Here is a 20637-nt window from a genome sequence, read left to right as displayed (position 1 = left end):
TCCTCATCATTAATTGTTGTTACTACTTTGTTGTTGTTGTTGTTGTTATTTATTTTGTCTCAAATTAAGGGGTTTAACAATATTTTGTTTTATGTGTATGTGTGGTGTCTGTGTGTATGGATGAGTACCACATGTGAGCAGGAGCCCCATGGAGGTCAGAAGGGAATGTTGGATCCCTTTGAACTAGAGTTAGAGGCACTTGTGAGCTACCATGTGAGTACTGGGGACCATACTTAGGTCTTCGGAGGGAGCAGCAAGAGCGATAACCTGCTGAGTCATCTCTGCAGCCCCACATTGTGGTTTTACTTGGCATTTTCCTACTGGCTAACGATATTGGACAGCTTTCCATGTGCTCGTTGGACACCAGCACGTTCTCCGTGGTGAAATACCTGTTTAAGAGTAATCTGAAAAGGCATCCAAAACAGGAATGGATTCTTGGTATGTGAGGGATTTGGGTTATATCTATGGAGAACGTGTTCTTACTAAGGAAAGAAATGCTGTTCAACTAGGATTTCTACACTGAGATGTTGACTCTTACCCCAGTGAAGATGTTTCGATGGAGGACTAAGAAAGCAGAGTTCAGGAACAATGCTCGGTCTTCTGATAGTGCGATGGGAAAGATACCTGAGAACACAGTGAATGCAGAGAACTAACTTCGGGCAGCTGTTGAATTCTCTCCTTCTACAGATACATTTTCTAGCGTGTACCTGTAGGACAGTGAGATATTAGTGGGGGGACTTGTTGCATGCATCTTTGTATCGTCCCCAGAAACTACTGTGGGACTTTGCAGACATTGGAAGCTTTCAAGAAAAGTAGCGAGGATGTAATGAAACAAATGCATCAACATTTTGTTGGGAGTGCAAATGAAAGGGAAGTTGTATGCTGTGGCTCTCTCTACATGCGTATATATACTACATATATTATAAACTATATATACATATGCATATATATGTGTGTGTAGTTTGTCACATTTTTCAAGATTCAGCGCTGTACACTCCCCAGCATAGAGAGGAGACTACCTCAGCTCAGGTAGGATGGCTGAATTCCTTAGATTCAAAACTGTTACCCTCTTCAACAAAAGAGTGCGCATCAATACTCTGTAGTGGCTATCTATTCTTAATGAATTAAGATTACTCCCAAACATGTTATTTAAGGTCAACAAAGCCCTTACCTCCCCTTTTCCCATCTTACCTCCCACAATAACAGTGGTTCTCAGCCTGTGGGTCACAACCCCTTTGTCAAACCTTTAACTCCAAAAATATTTACATTATGATTCATAACAGTAGCAAAATTACAGCTGCGACGTAGCAATGATAGAATGTTCTGGCTGGGTCAGCACAGCATGAGCAACTGTACTAAAGGGTCGCAGCATTAGGAAGGGTGAGAACCAAAACCGGGGTACTATGCTTTCTCCTGCACTCTAGAGGGAACTCTGGGCTTTTGTTCCTGTTGTACGTTTTACTAAAATCCCCCCTCTTCCCTTGCTGTTTGTGCCTCTGAAAACATTGCCAGCCCCTACAGCCCTGCTCAAATGCTACTTTCTCCACGAAACATGCCTTAATTCCTTGAGTCAGAAGCAAGCATTCCTGCATCTATACTCAAGTAGGACTTTGTACTCCCTCACAGCGCTCATCTCTCTGACCATTCTTTTGTTTAAATGCCATGCCAACGCAAAAAACCACAAACCAGTCCCAAATGCAAAAAAAAAAAAAAAAGCATTTTGCTAAGTGAAAGAAGTCAGACACACAAAAGACTGAATGATTCCATTTATATGACATTCTAGAAAAGACAAAACTATAGGGAAAGAAAATCGAATAGTGGCTGCCAGTAATTAGGAGTAGGAGGAGGGCTGGACTCTAAAGGCATAGCACAAGGGAATTGGAGGAGTGAAGAAATTGCTTTAGATCTTGATTGTGGTCCCCATTAAGTGTCTGTGTACGTTTGTCAAAAGTTATGAAACTTAAGAGTGTGCTTCATTTTAAGGAAACTATATTTTAACAGCAACAGCGGAAGGCTCAAAGCAATTAAACAGCGAACTAGGCAAAACATCCTTTAGGTGCTGTTATTCATTTCTTTATCTGGCATACATATTCTGATACCTAGAGACACATGGCCTCCTTCTCAAAGAACCATTGTTAGTATTCAGGCATCCGTTCTGGCCCGACCTTGGGGAATATGTCCTCAACTGTAGCCACTAAGAACACTTTCTGTGCATATTCACTATATTCCCCCTTTAAAGGGCCCTGCCCTCCTCCCATCTCTCCCTCTATCTCTGTATGTCTCTCTCTTCCCCTCTCTTCTCTCCTCTCTTCTGCCACTCTTGTGCCCAGAGGCCTATCTCTCCTCTCCCCTCCCCTCCCTGCTTTTCCCATTTACTCCCCCCCCCCAATAAAAACCCTTCAACTGAATTCTGTTGTATAACAGCTTTCTCTCACACACCGTTTTGTTTTTATTTTTAATTACAACATTGATTCCCTGACCAAGAATCGAACCCAGGCCGCAGCAGTGTGAGTGCTGAATCCCAACTACTAAATCAATGTAGTAATTAAAAAATAAAAAAAAAAAAAGCTTGCTTGTTTTTTGCTTGCTCCAGGCAACCTAGCAGGACTTGTAACGAGAAAATTCTGTTGAAGAGAAAGCTAAATGGCCAAAAGTAATATAATTCCACTCTCCTCTCCAGGATACTACTCTGAAGCCAGTATCTATTGCCTCTGCCTTCAAAGTTAAATTTTCCCGTTACATGTCACGGGTATGGTCTCTTGAAAGCGTTGATATAAATTAGCCTGCTTCCTAGAACGTGTGTATTGCAAAGTTTTCATTCTGTCTTGAATCTAACCCAATAAAAGGTCTGCAGTGAGAGGAACAAAGAGCTGTGTCCAAAACACTATGCATGGCCCAAACATGTGGTTGTGGCAGCTCTCTAAATACTTCAGTTGTCATCAAAGAAAATAAGATGTTTAATGATGGTAAACTTAAAGAGACACTTCTTCAAACAAAAACAGCTCCATGCTTTCTATTTCTGCCTTTTTTTCTCTCCCTATGTAAAGCAAACATTGCTGAGCCACTTCACTGCCTCTGGTTAAAAGGCTCCGTGTGGCTCCAGAGTTGATAGCGTACAGAATATTAAGCAGTAGCTGGTTCCTGGGTTTGAATTAATTTGCTGTAAAGATCCTAAAATATTGTGATTCTTCCTATTAGCACTCAAGGCTGCACAGAGATGGTAGTTCAAAACACATACCCGCCCAAATCATCGGGGGAAAGAGGATCTTATGGATGCCAGGGTGAGCTGTGCTTCAGTCCATCTGGGTGTGTTTTCCGTATGATGTTCCTGTTTCTAATTTTCCCTGTTAGTGAAATATAGGAAAGACCCCCGTATTTTACAGGAAAATTCCTAAATTCTACCCTGCCTACTTTGCGGTGAGATCAAAGTTGAAACACTTGTGAGGCCAGATTTCTGCAACCCTTTGGTTGAAAGTTTGCTTGTCCCTTGCCACTTTTCCTGGTACCAGCAGAACTGTAGCATTTGTTTCATTTGGAGACGACAGAACTTAATTACTGTGTGACTCGAGAGTGGCACGCTAGTCAATGGCAGTCGTCTGGTCTGTGTTCTTGCACCTGGTCACTTATTGCCAGATACTTGTTTACTCCAGGTTATTGATCAATTTGGAGCCCAGGGCAGCTGCAGCTAATCCTAATGCATATAGTTGGCAGCTGTGAAGTTGTGACTTTGCCCCTTGCAATACGAATTTGCCTTTGCCCACACCCACAGAGACTTTAGCTTCTAAAGGTCAAGTTTTAGCTTCAGTGGGTGATTGTCATCACATGCTGTGCGAACACACAAAGAAAGATGTTAGTTTTTGAAGTTTCTATTTTCCCCCAATATGGCTATGCATTTAAGGTTTTGTTTCATTTTATTTTCACATTTCTTAAAATATTCTTACATGCCTATAATGTCTTTGGACCAGTATAACTCTCAATTATATCCTAAATACATATTCAACTTTCAATATTTCCCCATACCCTCATTCTTTCCCCCTAAACATTATGTGCTTGCTCTCTCTTAATAACCACTGATTCTATGTGTTTATGCTGTTATGACTTATAATTCCATTATGACTGTCTATACGTGCACAGATGTGGGATCATCACTGGAGCGTGCTCCCCTAAAGAAAAATGACTTTTAGAATCTTTCCATGCCATCTTCTATGATGTTCCCTTAGCTTTAGATGTAGGGTTTTGCTGTAGATGTATTGGCTGGGGATAGCCACTCCACAGTCAATTCTTCTCTGCATTTTGACCATTTGTGGACTTCTCTGATAGTCTCTATCTGCTGAAGAAAAAAAAATGTTTTTGATGAAAGAGGAGAGCTAAAGTTATCTGGGGGTATTTATAATGCAATTGGGAATTATACTGGTTTAGGAATGTGACAAGAGTAGGTTCTCCATTAGGATTCATGGCCTCCATTGCCACATGTAACTGGTTAGGGTTACAATAACAGGCATGAATCCCCTCTCACAGAGTGGGTCTTAAGTCCAATTAGACGGTTGTTGGTTACCCCCAAGATGTACATCATCATACTCCTCTCTACTTCCATCACTTTGGCTTTTTGGATTTGAATTATTAGTCGGATCATTCAGTAATTGTCCCTTTATGTTGACTGTATTTCAATTACCATAATGACTCCTAGGCTTATTTGTGTAGTTCAAAATGATAGAATCATCTATTTCTTTATTTTAAAGGATGGATAATATTTCATAGTGTGTGTGGGCCCATTTTCTTTATCCAACCATCCACTGATAGCTGCTTCAGTGGTTTCCGTCTTTCACTTATTGTGGGGAGTGCTGCAATGAACATGGGAGTGTAGTCATCCCTTCAACATGTATTTCATGCTCTTTGGCTATATGCCCAGTAGTAAAATTTCTGGATCTTAATGTAGTTCTATTTTTAGGTTTTGGGGGCACTTCCATTCTGCTGTGCATACTGTAGTGCTGATTTACATCCTTCCCAACAGTGTGCATAGGTTCTCTTTCTCAGCAACTTTGCCTACATTTGTCGTTTACCGTTTTCATAGTAGTCAGTCTAACAGGTATGAAATGTAGTTTCTGATTTGCAATTCTCTACTGATTAGAGGTTTTGAGCATTTCCTGTTTGTCTTCTTTTTAAGAAATATCTGTTCACTTTTATTACTGGGTAATTTATTTTCTTGTTGAATTCTCTTCATATTTTGAATATTAGCCCCTGATTCAAGTTATGACTTTCAAATATTTTATTCCACTCTTTATCCCAAGCAAGCTTACTTCAAACCTCATCCCGTTTTTTTGAGACAGTGTCTCACATATCCCAGACTGACCTCGAACTGACTATGTAGCCAAGGATGACTTTGAACTCCTGAACTTCTTGTCACAACCTCCAAAAAGTTGAACTTGCAAGTGCAAACTGAGCTTCATCTCTAGCCCTTCCGCTTTGTTCTTTTTGCTAAAAACTGCTTTGATCATTTGAGAGTCTTTGTACTTCCATACAAATGTTAGAGTTGTTCTTTTTATTTTGTTTTTTTTCTAGTTCTGTGACTAATGGCATTGGAATTTTTATAGGGGAAGCACTAGATTAGATTTGTAGAGCAATTTCAGCACTGCAGATATTTTAACTATTAATTTACTCAGAGTGCCTTTCCATTTATGTCTCCTTGTTCTCTCATCCCAGTTTTATATCTTTTGCTGTCAAGATATGCGGCCTCTTTAGCCAAAATCCCTCCTCTTCTACTTCTTCTTGAGGTAATTATAAGTAGGAAAAAGTTCTCAATATCTTTTTTAGAGAGTGTTTTGATAAATCTGATTGTTTTCAGTTGATTTTCTACCCTGTAACCTTACTGAATATGTTTATCATTCCCAACAACTGTTTCCTGGAAGATTTGTGGTTTTATGTATATAACAAGTTGTCAAAAAAAAGAGGCCAATGCAAAAGTTCAAATTAGCTTATAGCTACCCCATAGCTCCTAGAGATCATTGCTACCAAACCATTAATAAGGATTCATTTCCTTTCAATAATATCTGATTACTTTTTTCTGTTTTTTAGAGCCCTGTAAGTTCTCTCACATATAAGAGTTTTTATAATATAACAATTTTCTTGAGTCAAAGAAAAATAGGTCATTTATCATAGAACCTCCTATCATGTTATCATGTTTACTTCTTCCTTCATTACCATTTGAATGGCTTTTGTTTGGTCAGGACTTTTACTGCTATGTTGAGCAGAAGTAATAAGGATGAGTGAGCATCCTTGACTTGTTTCTGATCTTAGAGGACAAGCTTCCAACTTTTCACTACTCAGGGTGAAGTTTACTGAGAGCTTGTTATCTATTGAGTATTGTTTCTAAAGAACGTTTTTGTGGTCCCAGCGATTAAACCCAGGAGCTCTACTTCTCAACCTGGATGCTGATACTTGAATTGCTTTTTTAGAATCATTGGTTTTTGTAGGAAACAGCAAATGTTGTTAAAACTGAAAAGAAATCCAGTTCTGTTTGTAGGTTAAAGGATGTATTGTCCAGGTGCATTTTAAAATTTCTTAACTTGTGCCTAACTTACTGAATTAGTACCAGGTCCATATTTACCTCTCTATATACCCTTCAATGAATATCTCTTCTATTATGTGTCTTACACAGTGACAATACCATAGATAATTGTTTAGTTGTACAGGCATATGCCACACAATGACATTTTGGTCAATGATAGAGCACATGCATGATGGCTGTCCCATAGTTTAAAACAGAGCTGAAAAACCCCTGTCATCTAATGGATGCATAGCTGAAGAAGTAAGAGGAAAAGGAAGTATGGAGGGGGGAAGAAAAAGAAAACCTGATTAAAAAAATAGCAGAAAAATGTTGCAAATATCTTATAACTCCTTTAAAAGTTTGAAAACATATGAACTCAAATGGCTAACAGGCTATATTTATGTATTTATGAATATATATGCATCTACAGATACATATATGCATGCAATAAGAATTAATGACAAAAGAAGCCATGGATTTGAAGGCAACCAATGCAAGAAGGGGTATATGGAAGAGTTTGAAGTTAGGAAAGGGAAGGTAACAATAATGTAATTAGATTATCAAATGTAAAAATGTAAAAGAAACAATTTTTAAAAATAGAAGTGTTTGTGAAGTATTATTCTCTTTAAGGCAATTCCATGATTTTTTAAAAAGAATAAACAAAGAAAAAGTCAACCTGGACATATTTCTGGGATAAAGAATAACATACTCAAGAAAATACATTCTTTCTCCAGGAAGAATGTCAGAAAATCTTGTTATCAGAGAGGTTGACAGTCTTATTCCTGTTACTGCCCTGAAGACTTTTCAGTGGGGCCAGATAGGGAAGTGGGAGATAGGGATTTTGATGACCCTGATCTTCTCTGTAAGCCTAGAATAGTGTGTGCATTTGTGTCTTTATTTCCAACAAAAGGAGTTTTAAAAGTGGAAATAATAATATAATAACAAGTGGAAAGGCATACAAAATGAAGATATATAAAAAGAATACTATCCACAGTGGCAGTATATGCATGACATCTTGGCACTTGGGAGGCTAAGGCAGGGGCTCTGAAGCACATTAGAGAGTAGCCTGGGTTACACAGGGAGTTCCATACCAGGCTCTCCAACATAGCAAAAGTTCATTTCCAAGAAGGAAAGAAGAGAGAGATAGAAACAGAGAGAAGAAAAAAGGAAAGAAGGGCCACGGTAAAATGTGTTTGTGTTTTAATTATTGCAAAAAAATTAAAATATGAATGTTAATAAAGAAAAAGATGAAACAAACTAAGGATTATTTATTTATTAAACAGTGCATATATATATTTGTTACAAAGCAAAAATGGAGAGCAAAATCTCCCTGTCCTCTTAAAGGCTTCTTTGCTGGTGAGCATTTTCCCAAGAACAAATAGTCTTTTATATGAATGCTCTCCAAATGCTCCTGAGCAAAGTGTCCAGCATCTGGATACCAACAATACAGTCTCTGACTGCATACTGCAGGTTTTCTATCCTGAATTTGTGATCTGCCCTCGGAGTCCTTTAATTTCTCAGAACAGAAGGCTCTTTGGGGGAAATAATGGAGGTGGCAGAACAACACTGGAACCAATCTAGTAGAAGACTAAGTCACTATTGAAGGAAGAAAAATACTTTTATAAACTTAGTGTAGCCTAAGCATACAGTGTTTATAAAGCCTTTAGTTATGTAAGGTCACATTTTAGGCCTTGATAGTCACTCACTAGGTACTGGCTCACCCAAAGCAACAATCAGACCTGATTTAATTCTTTTAGAATCTTCATTTCTCTAGAAACTTGAAAAGGAATGCTCTGTAGGGCTTCCCAAGTAGTCTCGTCAGATAGCACAGTGAAGAAGAAAGACCACACATCTCCATGCTCCTTTTAGCCCCTTCTCTGCCCGCTCAAACCTTGCCTTGAGCTCTTCTCCACAGTCGGGAAGTCGGGAAGCAAGGAAACTTTTCAGCAATCTGCGATCCTCTTAACTACCGCCCTAAATTCACTATATGTAATTTGATCCCCTGATGAAAATCAAGCAGAAGCTATTAGCTCATGTTCTCTGTGATATCCTCCAACAAAATATTCTTCCTGTGCAAGTTTTCCTCACCAAGTGTAAAACACTCACTATAAGCGTGTGCTGAGATACTCAATTCTACGCATACATGTGAGGGAGCTTGTACAGCCAAGGAAGTAGACCTTCATAAATAATACGAAGCGTTTGATGATTAGACACATTCTCACAGTCCCCATTGTCTTGGGGTTTCTGGGGCTTCTCAGTGGTACATCAAGGCCCTTTGGTGAATTTGTTCTTAGCATCCTATACTGTTACTGGAGATGGCCAAAAAGGATCTGCTCTTTTCACTTTGTAATGGTATCATGGCTATATACACAGAGCGGTAGTGCAGCAGAGGGAAACAGATAGAGAACTGGGAGCCAGGAAAACTCTCATGAGAATTCCAACAGCAAGATACTCCATCATTTTTACAACTCATGGTCCTCATCTGAATTACAATGGGAATTCTATTAGTACTGTCTGTTGTAAAAAAATGTTTTAAAAAGCCTGAGGATATAATTAATTCCTGCAAAGTGCCTGGTACATAGTAGGTTCTCAGTAAATAGAAAGCCTTCTGTGCTTTTGTTTTTTCCCGTGTAGTGATATATAAGGTGGAAAGAGGAAAAAAAATGGAAAGAGTGTGGTTTTATACCTGGACTTGGAGTCAAATTCCAACTCTGCCATTGGTAACCATGGGTGATATCATCGAGTGCCTAGACCTGGACCTATTTCTTCTTTTGTGAAGATACAGTATATTATCCCTATAAAGCTATCTGGACCATAGAAGGTTCTCGTTTAACTATTAACAATGAACAGAAGGAGGCTGTCCTTAGTTTTACGTGCAGCATACAACTATTGCTAAGCCCCTCCCTGAAGTTTTATCCTTTCTTTGGCTTTAGGCCAGTGTGGGCTGAGTCATGCTTGAATTTGCAAGTGATGATATGCTATCTGGAAAGATGAAGTAGCCTTATGTGTTGGCATTTTGTTTCCCTTTGTTCAGCTCTTCTTTCTACACCCCCACCATTTTCATCATCCTACCCATATAGCAGCTGTCAGGCCTCTCTCTGGAGCCTGGACACCACGCATGTTCTCCAGCTGTAGACCTCCACCATCGCTGATATGGAAGACACTAGTTATTCCAGGCTGTGTTTTGTCATTTATTTAATGGTAAGAGGTCAGATGCAATGTCTCATCTTTTTGCAGATGTATTTTAGGCTGCACACTATCGTTCATCTCGACGCCTTTGCAGATAGTCCGTGTGATAGGAAACGTAATCTGCCACATTGGCGCCACACCGTTGCTCCTGCAGGATGCTGTTCTGCTGTATCAGTTCATCATCAGATAGCGCCTGCTCAGGGCTGTTTCATCTGCTGCTGTTGATAGAAACGTTTGGCAGGGTTCATCTTCGTAGGATTTGAACAATACAAAAAGGCTCTTGGCTCTCGACTATTCTTCCCTCCCTCAATGGTGGCAGTGCTTGAAATGCAAATGAGAAACATTCCTTAAACTTTCTTTAGCATAAAAAAAGTTACAGTGTGCATGCCACTCTACCGAGGAATGGATGGTGTGAGTCATTAGCATCTATTAATACTTATAGTCAGAACGGCATTGGAATTCTGCTTCTGTTTAACTGCTTTAGGCCTGCTGCGAATTCTGAGCCTGTTTCCTGCTCTATTAAAAAGAAGGTTGAGATAATAATAGATGGAGATAAGTATGTAAAACACCTGGTAAATATTCAAAGAACAGTAGTCGAGTAAGTGTTGTTAGCCTTAAAGAAAGTCGCAACCTGAGAGAATATTTTTAGGATTAATCAACTCAATTGTCAGGAATCAGGTGGGGTCTGGTCCAGGGCCATTTGGGAGAGCAAAGGCCCTAGATGAATAGGGATATGGCCAAGGATACTATAGAGACACTGAGGACTCCGAATCCTAAGAAAAGAGTCGGGGAGGGGGAGGTAGAGAATTGAGCTACATTAATGGGAATGGGAACTTTCTAACAGAAAACAGGTAGCCTTCCTCAGCAGGTGATGCTCCGTGAAGGAGTGAGAGCTGATGCAGAAATGGATGCTAGCATTTCTAGCCAGGCTCCTGACATGGATAATGCTCCTCATCAGCAGCAGACATAACGCTTAGTAGTAGGCAACTGTTGTAGTGTGAAAATATTCCACAGGAAGACATGGGGATAAGGTAGGGACAGTCAGCAAGTTACTCATCATGGAAAGACATTTGACGCAATTAGGTTCAGCAATCTGGTTCTCAGCTTTGAAAGCTTTGAAATTTAACTGGTAGTATAACCAGAGTCTGGGCTCCTGGGGACTGACTCACAGTTAACCAAATTCACAGGAGACCAATATGCAAGTCAGAATGCCAATTGATTAATTTATAATGAGAAGGGTAACTTCCAAATGGACCTGATACTAGTGTTTGCTGATGAGTGCATTATCTCCCTGTAGGCACATTTACAGGAGAAGCTAAATGATAATAAGAAGGTTGCTTGGTGAGTATGGACTCAGAGCAAGGGGATGCTTAATGGTTCACGTCATCAAGCCGTGGTAGCCTGATGTCTCCATTTCATAAGAAATCTGATGACAGTAGCCTCCTAACTAGTCTGTTACCAGTCTTGTCTTCATAACAATCGGGGTGAATTTTTAAACTAAGATCTGTTATATTATTCTTATGTTCCACTAGCTTCAATATAAATCCACAACTTAGGGGATGGCTTACAGGGTTCAATGGTTAAGAGCACTGGCTGCTCTTTCAGAGGACCTGGGTTCAATTCCCAGCACCCTTGTGGCAGCTCACAACTACCTGTAACTCCAGTTCCAAAGGATCTAAGACCATTTTCTAACCTTCATTAGCACCAGGCTATGATACACATACATACATGCAGGCAAAACAAACATTCACATTAAAAAAATTAAAATTTACAATTTAAACTCATTAATTACAAAAAGTATAAAAAATACACAGACAAGAAAAATAATTTAACACCTATATGCCCACAATTTAGCAACAGTTTGTCAAATTTGCTTCGTGTGAGTTCATAGGGGATATGCAAGCTGATTCTGCACATTTCAAACTTTTCATGTCCCACACACTTGACTAATTTCACTTTCCTTATCTCGCCTTTTGTAGTAATGTGTGTCTTCCCGGGAGCGGGGCATGGCTCATCCCGGGAGCGGGGCATGGCTCATCCCGGGAGCGGGGCATGGCATCTCTCTCAGGCATCTGCTCCCGAGAGGAGAGATGTCGAGACTCTGACCTCACTTCCTCTTCCTCACAGCATTTTGTTCTGTTTACTCCTCCCACCTATCCTCTAACCAATAAAATGGGCCAAGGCAGTTCCTTTATTAGCCAATGACCTTCCTCCATCAGCCTTTGGTAGCTTATATCTGAATGTTAGTCCCCTGATTATTCTCTGCTATTCTCATATACGGATACTTGTGCCTGAATGTCATCTTCACCCTCTTTGTTTAAGGAACACCTAAGCTTTACTAGATTATACTGTTCATTATTACATATGATTATTATCTGCCTATCTCTCTGACTCGCCTACTAAATAAACCCTGACTCTATTTAGAGCAAGAATGTTCCCTTTATGCCTCTGCCTTCTCAGTTTCTTACATTTAGTAAGTGTTCAGTAATAAGAAAAGCCAATGACCTAGTACACCCTTCTACCTGGTTATATTACACACAGTTTGAAATTAACACATCTAAAGGGAACTTCTCTTTCTTATCAACTGTTCACAGTTTAAGGCGTCTTCCTGTACTGCCTGACTGGATGCATCCAGTCTTTGGAAAGGAAGACTATTCCTCCCCTCTGTTCCATCCCTCAAAATGAGTGCCATGGATTTGGCCTTCACAGTGAATCCCCATTCTGCCCACATCTCTTGTCTACTGTCCAGGCTACCTTCATTTCCCACTTGGAGTACTGCCAAAAATCTACCTCAGCTCCCTGATACTACTCTCGTTCCTTTCAAACTGTTATCTACAGAGAAGCCATAATGATCTCTAAATTGCAAATCTGATATTACTCTCTGTTTAAATCCTGATTATATTACTTTTTTGGATCAAATCCAGACACTCCCTAGCTTTACTCCAAATACTCTGAAGGTCTGGCCTTCAATTTTATCTTTTTTTTATTACTTACTTTTTTCAGTGTTGGGGATGGACCCAGAACATCCCTTATGTTAGTCAAGTTTCCTACCACTGAATTTCATTCTCAGACTTCTAATTTTCTCTCGTATGACCTTCTGTTTAACGCTCTAGGTTTCAACCATTTTGCACTTAGAAGGCCTGTTGTAAGTGCCGGTTTCCAGCACTTCTATTTCAGGTCAATGTGCCTTCTCTTGTGTTGGTCTTTGCCTAGAAAGACTCATTAATTCTCTTGAGCTCAGCACAGTTATATACTTTCCCTGATTTCCTAGTCTAGGTTAGGGAGCTTTTCTCTATTACCCACTATTGGCCTGTGTAGACCTTTATTATAGAGACAGTACCATAGGCATATGTTACTGAGCATATAATGATTGCTTATTACTCTTCAAAGTTAATTTCATGAGCTTTTTAAAATATTTTATTAGACTTAAATTGAATTCATAGCACATAATAGATGTGAGATAAATATTTAAATACTAATAAATGGAAAATATGAATTAACATCTCTCCATATTTAGTTTTGTAGATACTTTACAAATATCACCTTTCTTTTGAACACATTCTCTTCAAAGAACAATGCGGTTGATTTTCATTCAAGTAATATTGCTTAATTATATTTTGAGTGTTCTTTATTAACAAACTCAGATAATTTCTGGAATTATACTGTTTCATATAAATGATACTATTCTGCTTTTTGTTTGGCTATTTTAAATCTCAAAGATTAGTAGCATTGCTATCTGGGGGAGTATTTTTCTATGGTTCCCATACGTACTCCAAGCAGCTCCTACAGTTCCTTTTAACACTCAAGGTTCATGTTACCCAGAATACTCACTTGCATTTGAGATGGTGTTCAATAGAAGGTGCCAATTTTCCTCTAGGTTTCTCTGAGGCCCTGAGGATATCAAGAAGAGAATAAAGCCATGCTTAACCTTGGCAAATACTATAACTTAAAATGCTGGGCCGCAGATTTGGAGAAGAGAGGGTTTAGGAGTGATATGCTAGAAATTAGACTGAACGAAGAAGCCTGAACTCGTAAACATTATTGTCTCTGATTATTATTGCAAGGCAACAACCTCAATATTATAGAGATCTTGGGCCCCTAAACTTGTCCAGTAATAATATTTAACATACTTTTCATGCTCTGCTAAGCAGGGTCCTAACTGATCTATAGGAAGACTTTCAATCATTTGAACAATTCCATGAGACCATCACTATTATTCCCATTACAACTTATGGAGAAATTGAGACATAGAGAAGGAAATTCCAGAGGTTCAAAGTTATTAAGAAGATGGGCCTGGTAGCACACGTCTACTGTAATGTCAACTAGGCAAGAGGACTGCCCCAGCTTTGAATCTGGCCTGCTCTATTTAGTCCTAGGCTGATCAGGGCTACATAGAGAGACACTATCATAATATCAAAATCATTAATTCTGAACTGCCTGTCACCAGGTATATTAATTCAGCTTATTACCACGCACAATTTTTGAGAATCCACCCATAAGTGTAGTCATTGATAGTGTTGATAGAAATGTATGCTGAAACAGGAATAAATCATATCCAGAGAATTGTCCAGGTGGGTGAGCCTCATTCTGCTTGCTGTCAAGAGAAGAAATGTAATCCAGTTAAGATCACAAATTATGCTGGAGTATCAGTTAGGTCAAACCTGCTTTGTGGAAGGTGAAAAAAAGGGCTTGACTTGGAGCTGTGTGAAGACAGAGGTTCTGTTTTGACTATCCAGACTGTTTGCTAGTGGCATCTGGTGCAGTGTGTTAGCCTGGGGTAATTGTGGGAAAGGCACTCTCACCCAGAATAGTGCTTGCTGAGATCAGGTAAAGAGAAATGTACCATTTGTGGCCACTAAGAAAATAATTAAATAAAGGGAGTAATGAGGACTCCTTTTGCTTGTCCTTCCTGTAGAAACCAAGAAACAGCTAAGCCCAGCACTATCCAACTATTCAGAACTCGCACCCTTTGGACCTGCAGCTTTTCAGAAGTACTTTCCCATTCTCCTACCTAATAGCCCAAACTCCCCTTCAGGCGACTGAGAGGGAACAAGGCATTCCTGCCTTTCAAAGGGGACTCTTCTCCGAATCAGAACTGAAAGCTCATAATTGGCGCATTCTCAAGCTTCTTGCCATCACATTCTTTCCAAAGACGACCCGACACACCTGACTGCCCAACCTCTGAGTCTCTCGCGTAACGCTTTCCCACCCTGTGACCCTTTTAAGAGGCGGATCCCGCAGTGTCCTTTCCTCTCGCTCTTTCTCTCCCTCGCTCTCCCAGCCACCTCTACCCCCAGCCGGCTGGGCGGAGCTTCGCGCTAGCGTCCCAGAGCCCAACGCTTGCTCGGCAGTCGCGAGCCAGCATCTCTAGCGCTTTGAGGCAGGGAGCTGCGTCTGCAGTAGCCCGGCCGCCACCGCTGCGTGCCCGCCGGCAGCAGGCGACCTCCCTGGCCGCGGACCGGCTGCTGGCCACAGGCTCCCCACCGGACTCGCACCTAGCCCCGGGTCAGGGTCTCCCGCTGAGCGCGCACTATGGGGACCCAGGTCGACAGCCTCAGCGGAGGTTGCCGAGCTGCCAGGCTGCTGGCTTGGGGCTTCCTTCTGGCTCTGAGTCCGCACGCACCCGGTTCCCGGGGTGCCGAAGCTGTGTGGACCGCGTACCTCAACGTGTCCTGGCGGGTTCCGCACACCGGAGTGAACCGCACGGTGTGGGAGCTGAGTGAGGAGGGCGTGTATGGCCAGGACTCGCCGCTGGAGCCCGTCTCCGGGGTCCTGGTACCGCCCGACGGGCCCGGGGCGCTCAATGCCTGTAACCCGCACACCAATTTCACCGTGCCCACGGTTTGGGGAAGTACGGCGCAAGTGTCTTGGTTGGCCCTCATCCAACGCGGCGGAGGTTGCACCTTCGCGGACAAGATCCATCTGGCTTCGGAGAGAGGGGCTTCTGGAGCTGTCATCTTTAACTTCCCTGGGACCCGCAATGAGGTCATCCCCATGTCTCACCCTGGTGAGTGCAGCTACTAATTTGCACCTCTTCAAACCTCTTCCTTTGACCAGTTTCCCCAGTTTGCCTCACTGCTCCCCTTGCCTCCCCTAATCCCCTTGTGGGAAAGAAAGCGGCTGCCCTTTTTTGCCCCTACTTAGTAGAGCAGGGTCCTCCCAAGATTCGCCAGGTGTGGGGGTTGGGTGCAAAAAATTCCTTTAGAATTTAATTTGCCTCTGGTGGAAAAGGGTAAGACAAACGGGAGGGGGGGGGGGACGACACTGAGGCTGGCACAGCTGGGGCTTTTGCGTCTTTTCCTGGTGTTTCACGAGGGTGCTTTGCCTAGGATTAAGGGTGTGGGAGGAGTGGACATTGGCTTTTAAACTATGAGGACAGAACATCGCCTGGGAATCTCTTTGCAGTATAAAAACGGATTTTTTTTTCCTGTCTCGGGTTTCTCTTCACGTTTCCTATGTATCAAGTACGAGATTATGTTACAGTACTGGGTTAACCTCATTGCAATTTTTGTGGAAACTTTAGCTTTGGAGTTCTCTGCCCAGCGGTCTTGGATCCTGAGCACTTCTTATTATCAGTGCTTTTGTTTGCCTTTTGACAAATCTGATTTAGGTTCTTGAGTTCCAAAGCAGGTGATTAGTGTCACTGAAAAAATAAAGGCCCAGACTTTGTCAAAGTAGTCCAGGTACTTCTGAAATGTGTGGGCATGGCGGGGGTGACTATTTTACCCCCTTCTAGAAACCCCCTTTTGTGATTTGTGATCCCTGGGCCCCGAAGGACAAAGAAAAAAAGAGCCAGGGTGAAAAAAAAGAAAGAAAAGACAAGTAACAGTGTTTCCTGGCTGTTAAGAGCTGGGCCTAAAGTCAGACCTTGACTCAAATTTCTGCTCCAGCTCTTACTAGTCCTGTGACCTTGGGCAACTTATCTTAACTCGAGTCTCTGTTCCCTCAGTCAAACCAGGCACAACGACAGGAAGCCGATCATCCACGTTTGCCTCTAGGGTAAAATGAAATCAAACCTTCAAGCATCTAGGACAGTGCTACCAAAGGTCAGCAGATAGGGAGAATTCTTTGTGAGTTCCTGAAGAAAGGAATTTAGTTATTCAACTGCATGAGAATTTGTGTTTTGCTTATGATAGTACCACTGGCCCTGGCTGGAGAGCACTTGCGTGGAGTGGAGGTGGTGTAGAATTGGAAAGAGCACTGGACCGGAACTCAGGCATTCTGAGTTCCTTTAAGCCCCTTTGCTTGGCTCAGCTTTGTGACCTTGTGCAAGTTATGCTTGGAATGGTAGTGTAGGTATAGGGGGTGGGCCCCGAGCTGGCAGAGTGTGCCGAGATACAGCGGAGACGAGAGAACACTATGGTCTGGATCAGCTCTGAAATGCTGCAGTTCTTAGATTTAGTATATTGATTAAGAGAGCAAACTGCATCCTTTCTAGATGATGATACATTGATTAGAATGCAATTGCCTTTTAAAGGCTACTAAAGTTGAATAATGAAGCTTAGGAAAATTTAAAAGTCTTTATTTGGCTATCTGATTTTACAAGGATTTGACTTAGTCTTCTCCAAATGAGATTCATTTGCATGAGTGATTTCCAGTTGAATAATATGTTTTATTTTAAAGGCTTCCTTGTTAAACTACTTAACTCCTGTTAAGGATATTTATCTGGGAGTTTTAGGAGACAAATTACCTTTTATTGAGCTCCTACTATGTGCTAGACTATCGACATAGGCATTATTATTTATTGACAGGCCCCATGGTGTAGGAGGAAAAACAGATTGTAATCAAGATTGGCAATCCAATTATGGATTTAACACACAAAAGCTTTGTGACCTTGGACAGATAATTTAACCTTACCGAGTCTTGATTTCCCCATCTATAAAATGGAGGTGATATTTGTGGAGATGCTTGCTAAGGATAATAGATAAGCCAGGTAGCAGATGAGGAAGAGCCATAAATGTTAGTTGTATAATAGATTAGTGATAAGAGGAAGCAAAGAGTGAATGCACAAATGTATGATTATTCAGTTACCAATGTGAAGACATTGATAGCCTAAAAATCTGATTAGGTCTATTATGCTTCAGGAACTCAAATAGGAATAATGAAAGTTACAAGTGTAAGGTAAGATTCGGATACTTTGGAAGGTTTTTATTTCCCAGATCGATGGGAGAACAGATACCCCTGTTATGCTAACTACCCTGACTATCCAAAAAGCTTTTGAGGCATAAAATGACATCTCTCTCTTAAACTTCTAGAGAAACTACTTTGCAGCACAGGGAGAAGCCACTGTGCTCAGATTTGCTCGTGACTATTCGGAGAGTACTACGCTATTTGCCCTTCTCTCTCCTGAGAACAAATCTAGGGCTTTCTTTTAAACATCTGGCTTAAAAAACGGCTTGTATCCTAGTGGGGGGATAGGTAGGACTGAGTTTTAAGTCCTTGTGGATTGCACAGGGGGCACCAAAAGTGGAAAAGCCATGGCTGTCTCCTTTGTTTACAAACTCTGTCTTCACAGACTCTCCCGGGGGCCACACCGGAATTATTTGCCCTTTGAATTTGTACAGAATTTCTATGCTCTCCCCTGTCATAACCATAAAATGTTAAACATGCATTGCTTCAAGGAACTGAATGAAATAAGTGCTTTAAAACCAGGGCTTTTGTTTTTGTTTTCTTGTTTTTTTAGAGGCAAGATCTCACTGTAGAAGCCCAGAGTGGCTTGCTACACACCCTGTAACCCAATGAGCTCAGGCAGGTGTTGAAAACTCCTGATCCTACTGCTTCAGCCACCCAAGTGCTGGGATTAAAGGCCAGTGCCATTTATTTATTTATTTACTCCACTCATTCATTTATGAATTCCTTCGTTCATTCATTTTGAGAAAAATTTTACAATATATGAGCAATCAATTAAGAAAATGAAGCTATTTTTAAATAGATTTCAAAATTTCATAAAAAGGTGATCTACTATTAGCTGGGCATGGTGGTACAGGCCTTTCATCCCAGAGGTCTGTGGATCTCTGATCTCTGAGTTCAAGGCCAGTCAGGGCTGTGTACAGAAAACTTGCCTCGAAAAACAAACAAACAAACAAATGAACAAACCCACCATAGGTCTGCTATCAACCCGTGCAATTTATGTTTGTATTCTATTTTGGTTACAAACTATAGAGAAAACCCCCCGCTCATCCAGATACCATCATTGCAAAGGCTACATGTGAAGTGATAGCTTGTTGCGGAATGCCTGCGTATATACTTCAATTAAATCGATCCAGAAACCTAGATAAAAATTCTGAGGAGAATTTGATAGCAAAGTTTAATTATTCAGAGTCACTTCAAATATGAAAATCAGATGAGAGGCAGCCAAAATGTAGAGTAAGCCCTGAAGCCATCTAAAATGTAGATGGATTTTTCACGCTGAAGAATGAGAAGCATGCTTTCTCTATGGCACGGCTTACTGTTCTTTCACAGATCAAGCAGATGGGCCTAAGCCTTGCCTGCTGTCTAATTGAGCACAGCCTACGGGTTGAAGTGATCTGTGTACTTGCTTGTACAATTTTCCTTGCGTCAATATGGGCAGGCATGGATTTATTGAAGGGCCCGTGCAGAGCTACACGTAACCTTCATAGTCTGGGACACGTTTACAGGGACTTAAAACATATGCAAGGAGGTGACAGGAGAAGCGTTGTTCCTGAAGGCTTTATTTAAAAAAGAAAATAATGAACTAAACAGTGTAAGTTAATGATTCGGTGCTCTTTGATCAAACAGTTTGGTATAGAAAGGTTGCTTGTATGCTTTGTTGAATGAGAACGTAGTGCAGTAGTTAAGAGGATGGGCGCCTGCCCCTTGCTATTTCTAATCTCTAGGGCAGTTATTTTAATTCTTAATTCTCTCTTCTATATGATAGAGATAAAGCATTTTTAAAAACCCCCTTAGGTTGCTAGGATTGAATGAGATAGTGCCAATGGCATGTCTTTTTTCATCCCAGTAGGCTAGTTAAATGCATTTTATAAAACAAAACTTGAGTCCTATGTTTAGAAAGCGAAATTTGAAAATGAGCCGCCTTCAGTACTTCAAAGTCCACATAACTCAAAATCTTAACTTAAATCCTCTAGGCATAGAGTAGATCAGGCACAATTTTTTTTTCACAAGGAAAAACTTTTTTTTTTTTTTTTTTTTTAAATATTTATTTATTTATTTATTATGTATACAGTATTCTATCTGTGTGTATGCCTGCAGGCCAGAAGAGGGCACCAGACCTCATTACAGATGGTTGTGAGCCACCATGTGGTTGCTGGGAATTGAACTCAGGACCTTTGGAAGAGCAGGCAATGCTCTTAACCACTGAGCCATCTCTCCAGCCCCAAGGAAAAACTTTTGATCTTCCAAGCTTTGACATTCTTTTCTTTAATAGCTTCTTCTCAGTTAAGCTACCAATCTTTTCTCCCCCCCCCCCATCTAAAAAGCACTTTGAAATACTGTTTGTTTGTTTGTTTGTTTGAGCTGTCTCACTCAGTAGACCAGGCCTGCTTCAAACTCCCAGAGATCCACCTGCCTCTGCCTGCCTAATGCTGGGATTAAAGGTGTGTGCCACCACATCTGGCCCTGAAATGTTGTGTGTTACTGAATTATTACGGTCCCAATTCCTGCTTGACTCTTTCTTTTTTCTTTTCCTCTAGAATAGCAACTTTCCCAGTCGAATAAGCTGGTTGAAGGATTGGGTGGTGGTGATTTGCCAGTGTGCAATAACACTGCCATTTCCAGATGTGGTCTGCATGTCTCTGCGGTACTATATTAGACACTGGGCTCTTGGCTCGAACTTCTCCGGTCTCTTGCTTCCCTGTTTTATGAGCTCATTCACCTACTACTCTTTTCCATTGCACTGTGCGCTTCGCAGCTCCCCCCTCTTTTAT

General features: G+C 41.1%; 1 protein-coding gene across 2 annotated transcripts in view; it reads left to right on the top strand.

The window, feature by feature from the left end:
* LOC121436948 (E3 ubiquitin-protein ligase RNF128) overlaps positions 1–20637 on the top strand; it is a 106469-nt gene that overhangs the window by 28585 nt on the left and 57247 nt on the right. Inside the window, exon 1 of one of the 2 annotated variants that reach the window (XM_041636860.1) lies at positions 15067–15740. The exons of the other annotated variant lie outside the window; for it this stretch is intronic. Coding sequence (XP_041492794.1) covers positions 15266–15740 — 475 coding nt within the window. The 5' untranslated portion in view covers positions 15067–15265. Of the gene's footprint in view, positions 1–15066; positions 15741–20637 lie in introns of those variants that run through there. 2 annotated transcript variants of the gene reach the window in all.

The sequence above is a fragment of the Microtus oregoni genome, unplaced genomic scaffold (assembly GCF_018167655.1).
Source record: "Microtus oregoni isolate MIOR12 unplaced genomic scaffold, Mior012 000050F_010, whole genome shotgun sequence".
NCBI classification, from domain to species: Eukaryota; Metazoa; Chordata; class Mammalia; order Rodentia; family Cricetidae; genus Microtus; species Microtus oregoni.
Note: the sequence above shows the minus strand (reverse complement) of the source record. Positions and strands in the feature narration are given on the sequence as shown.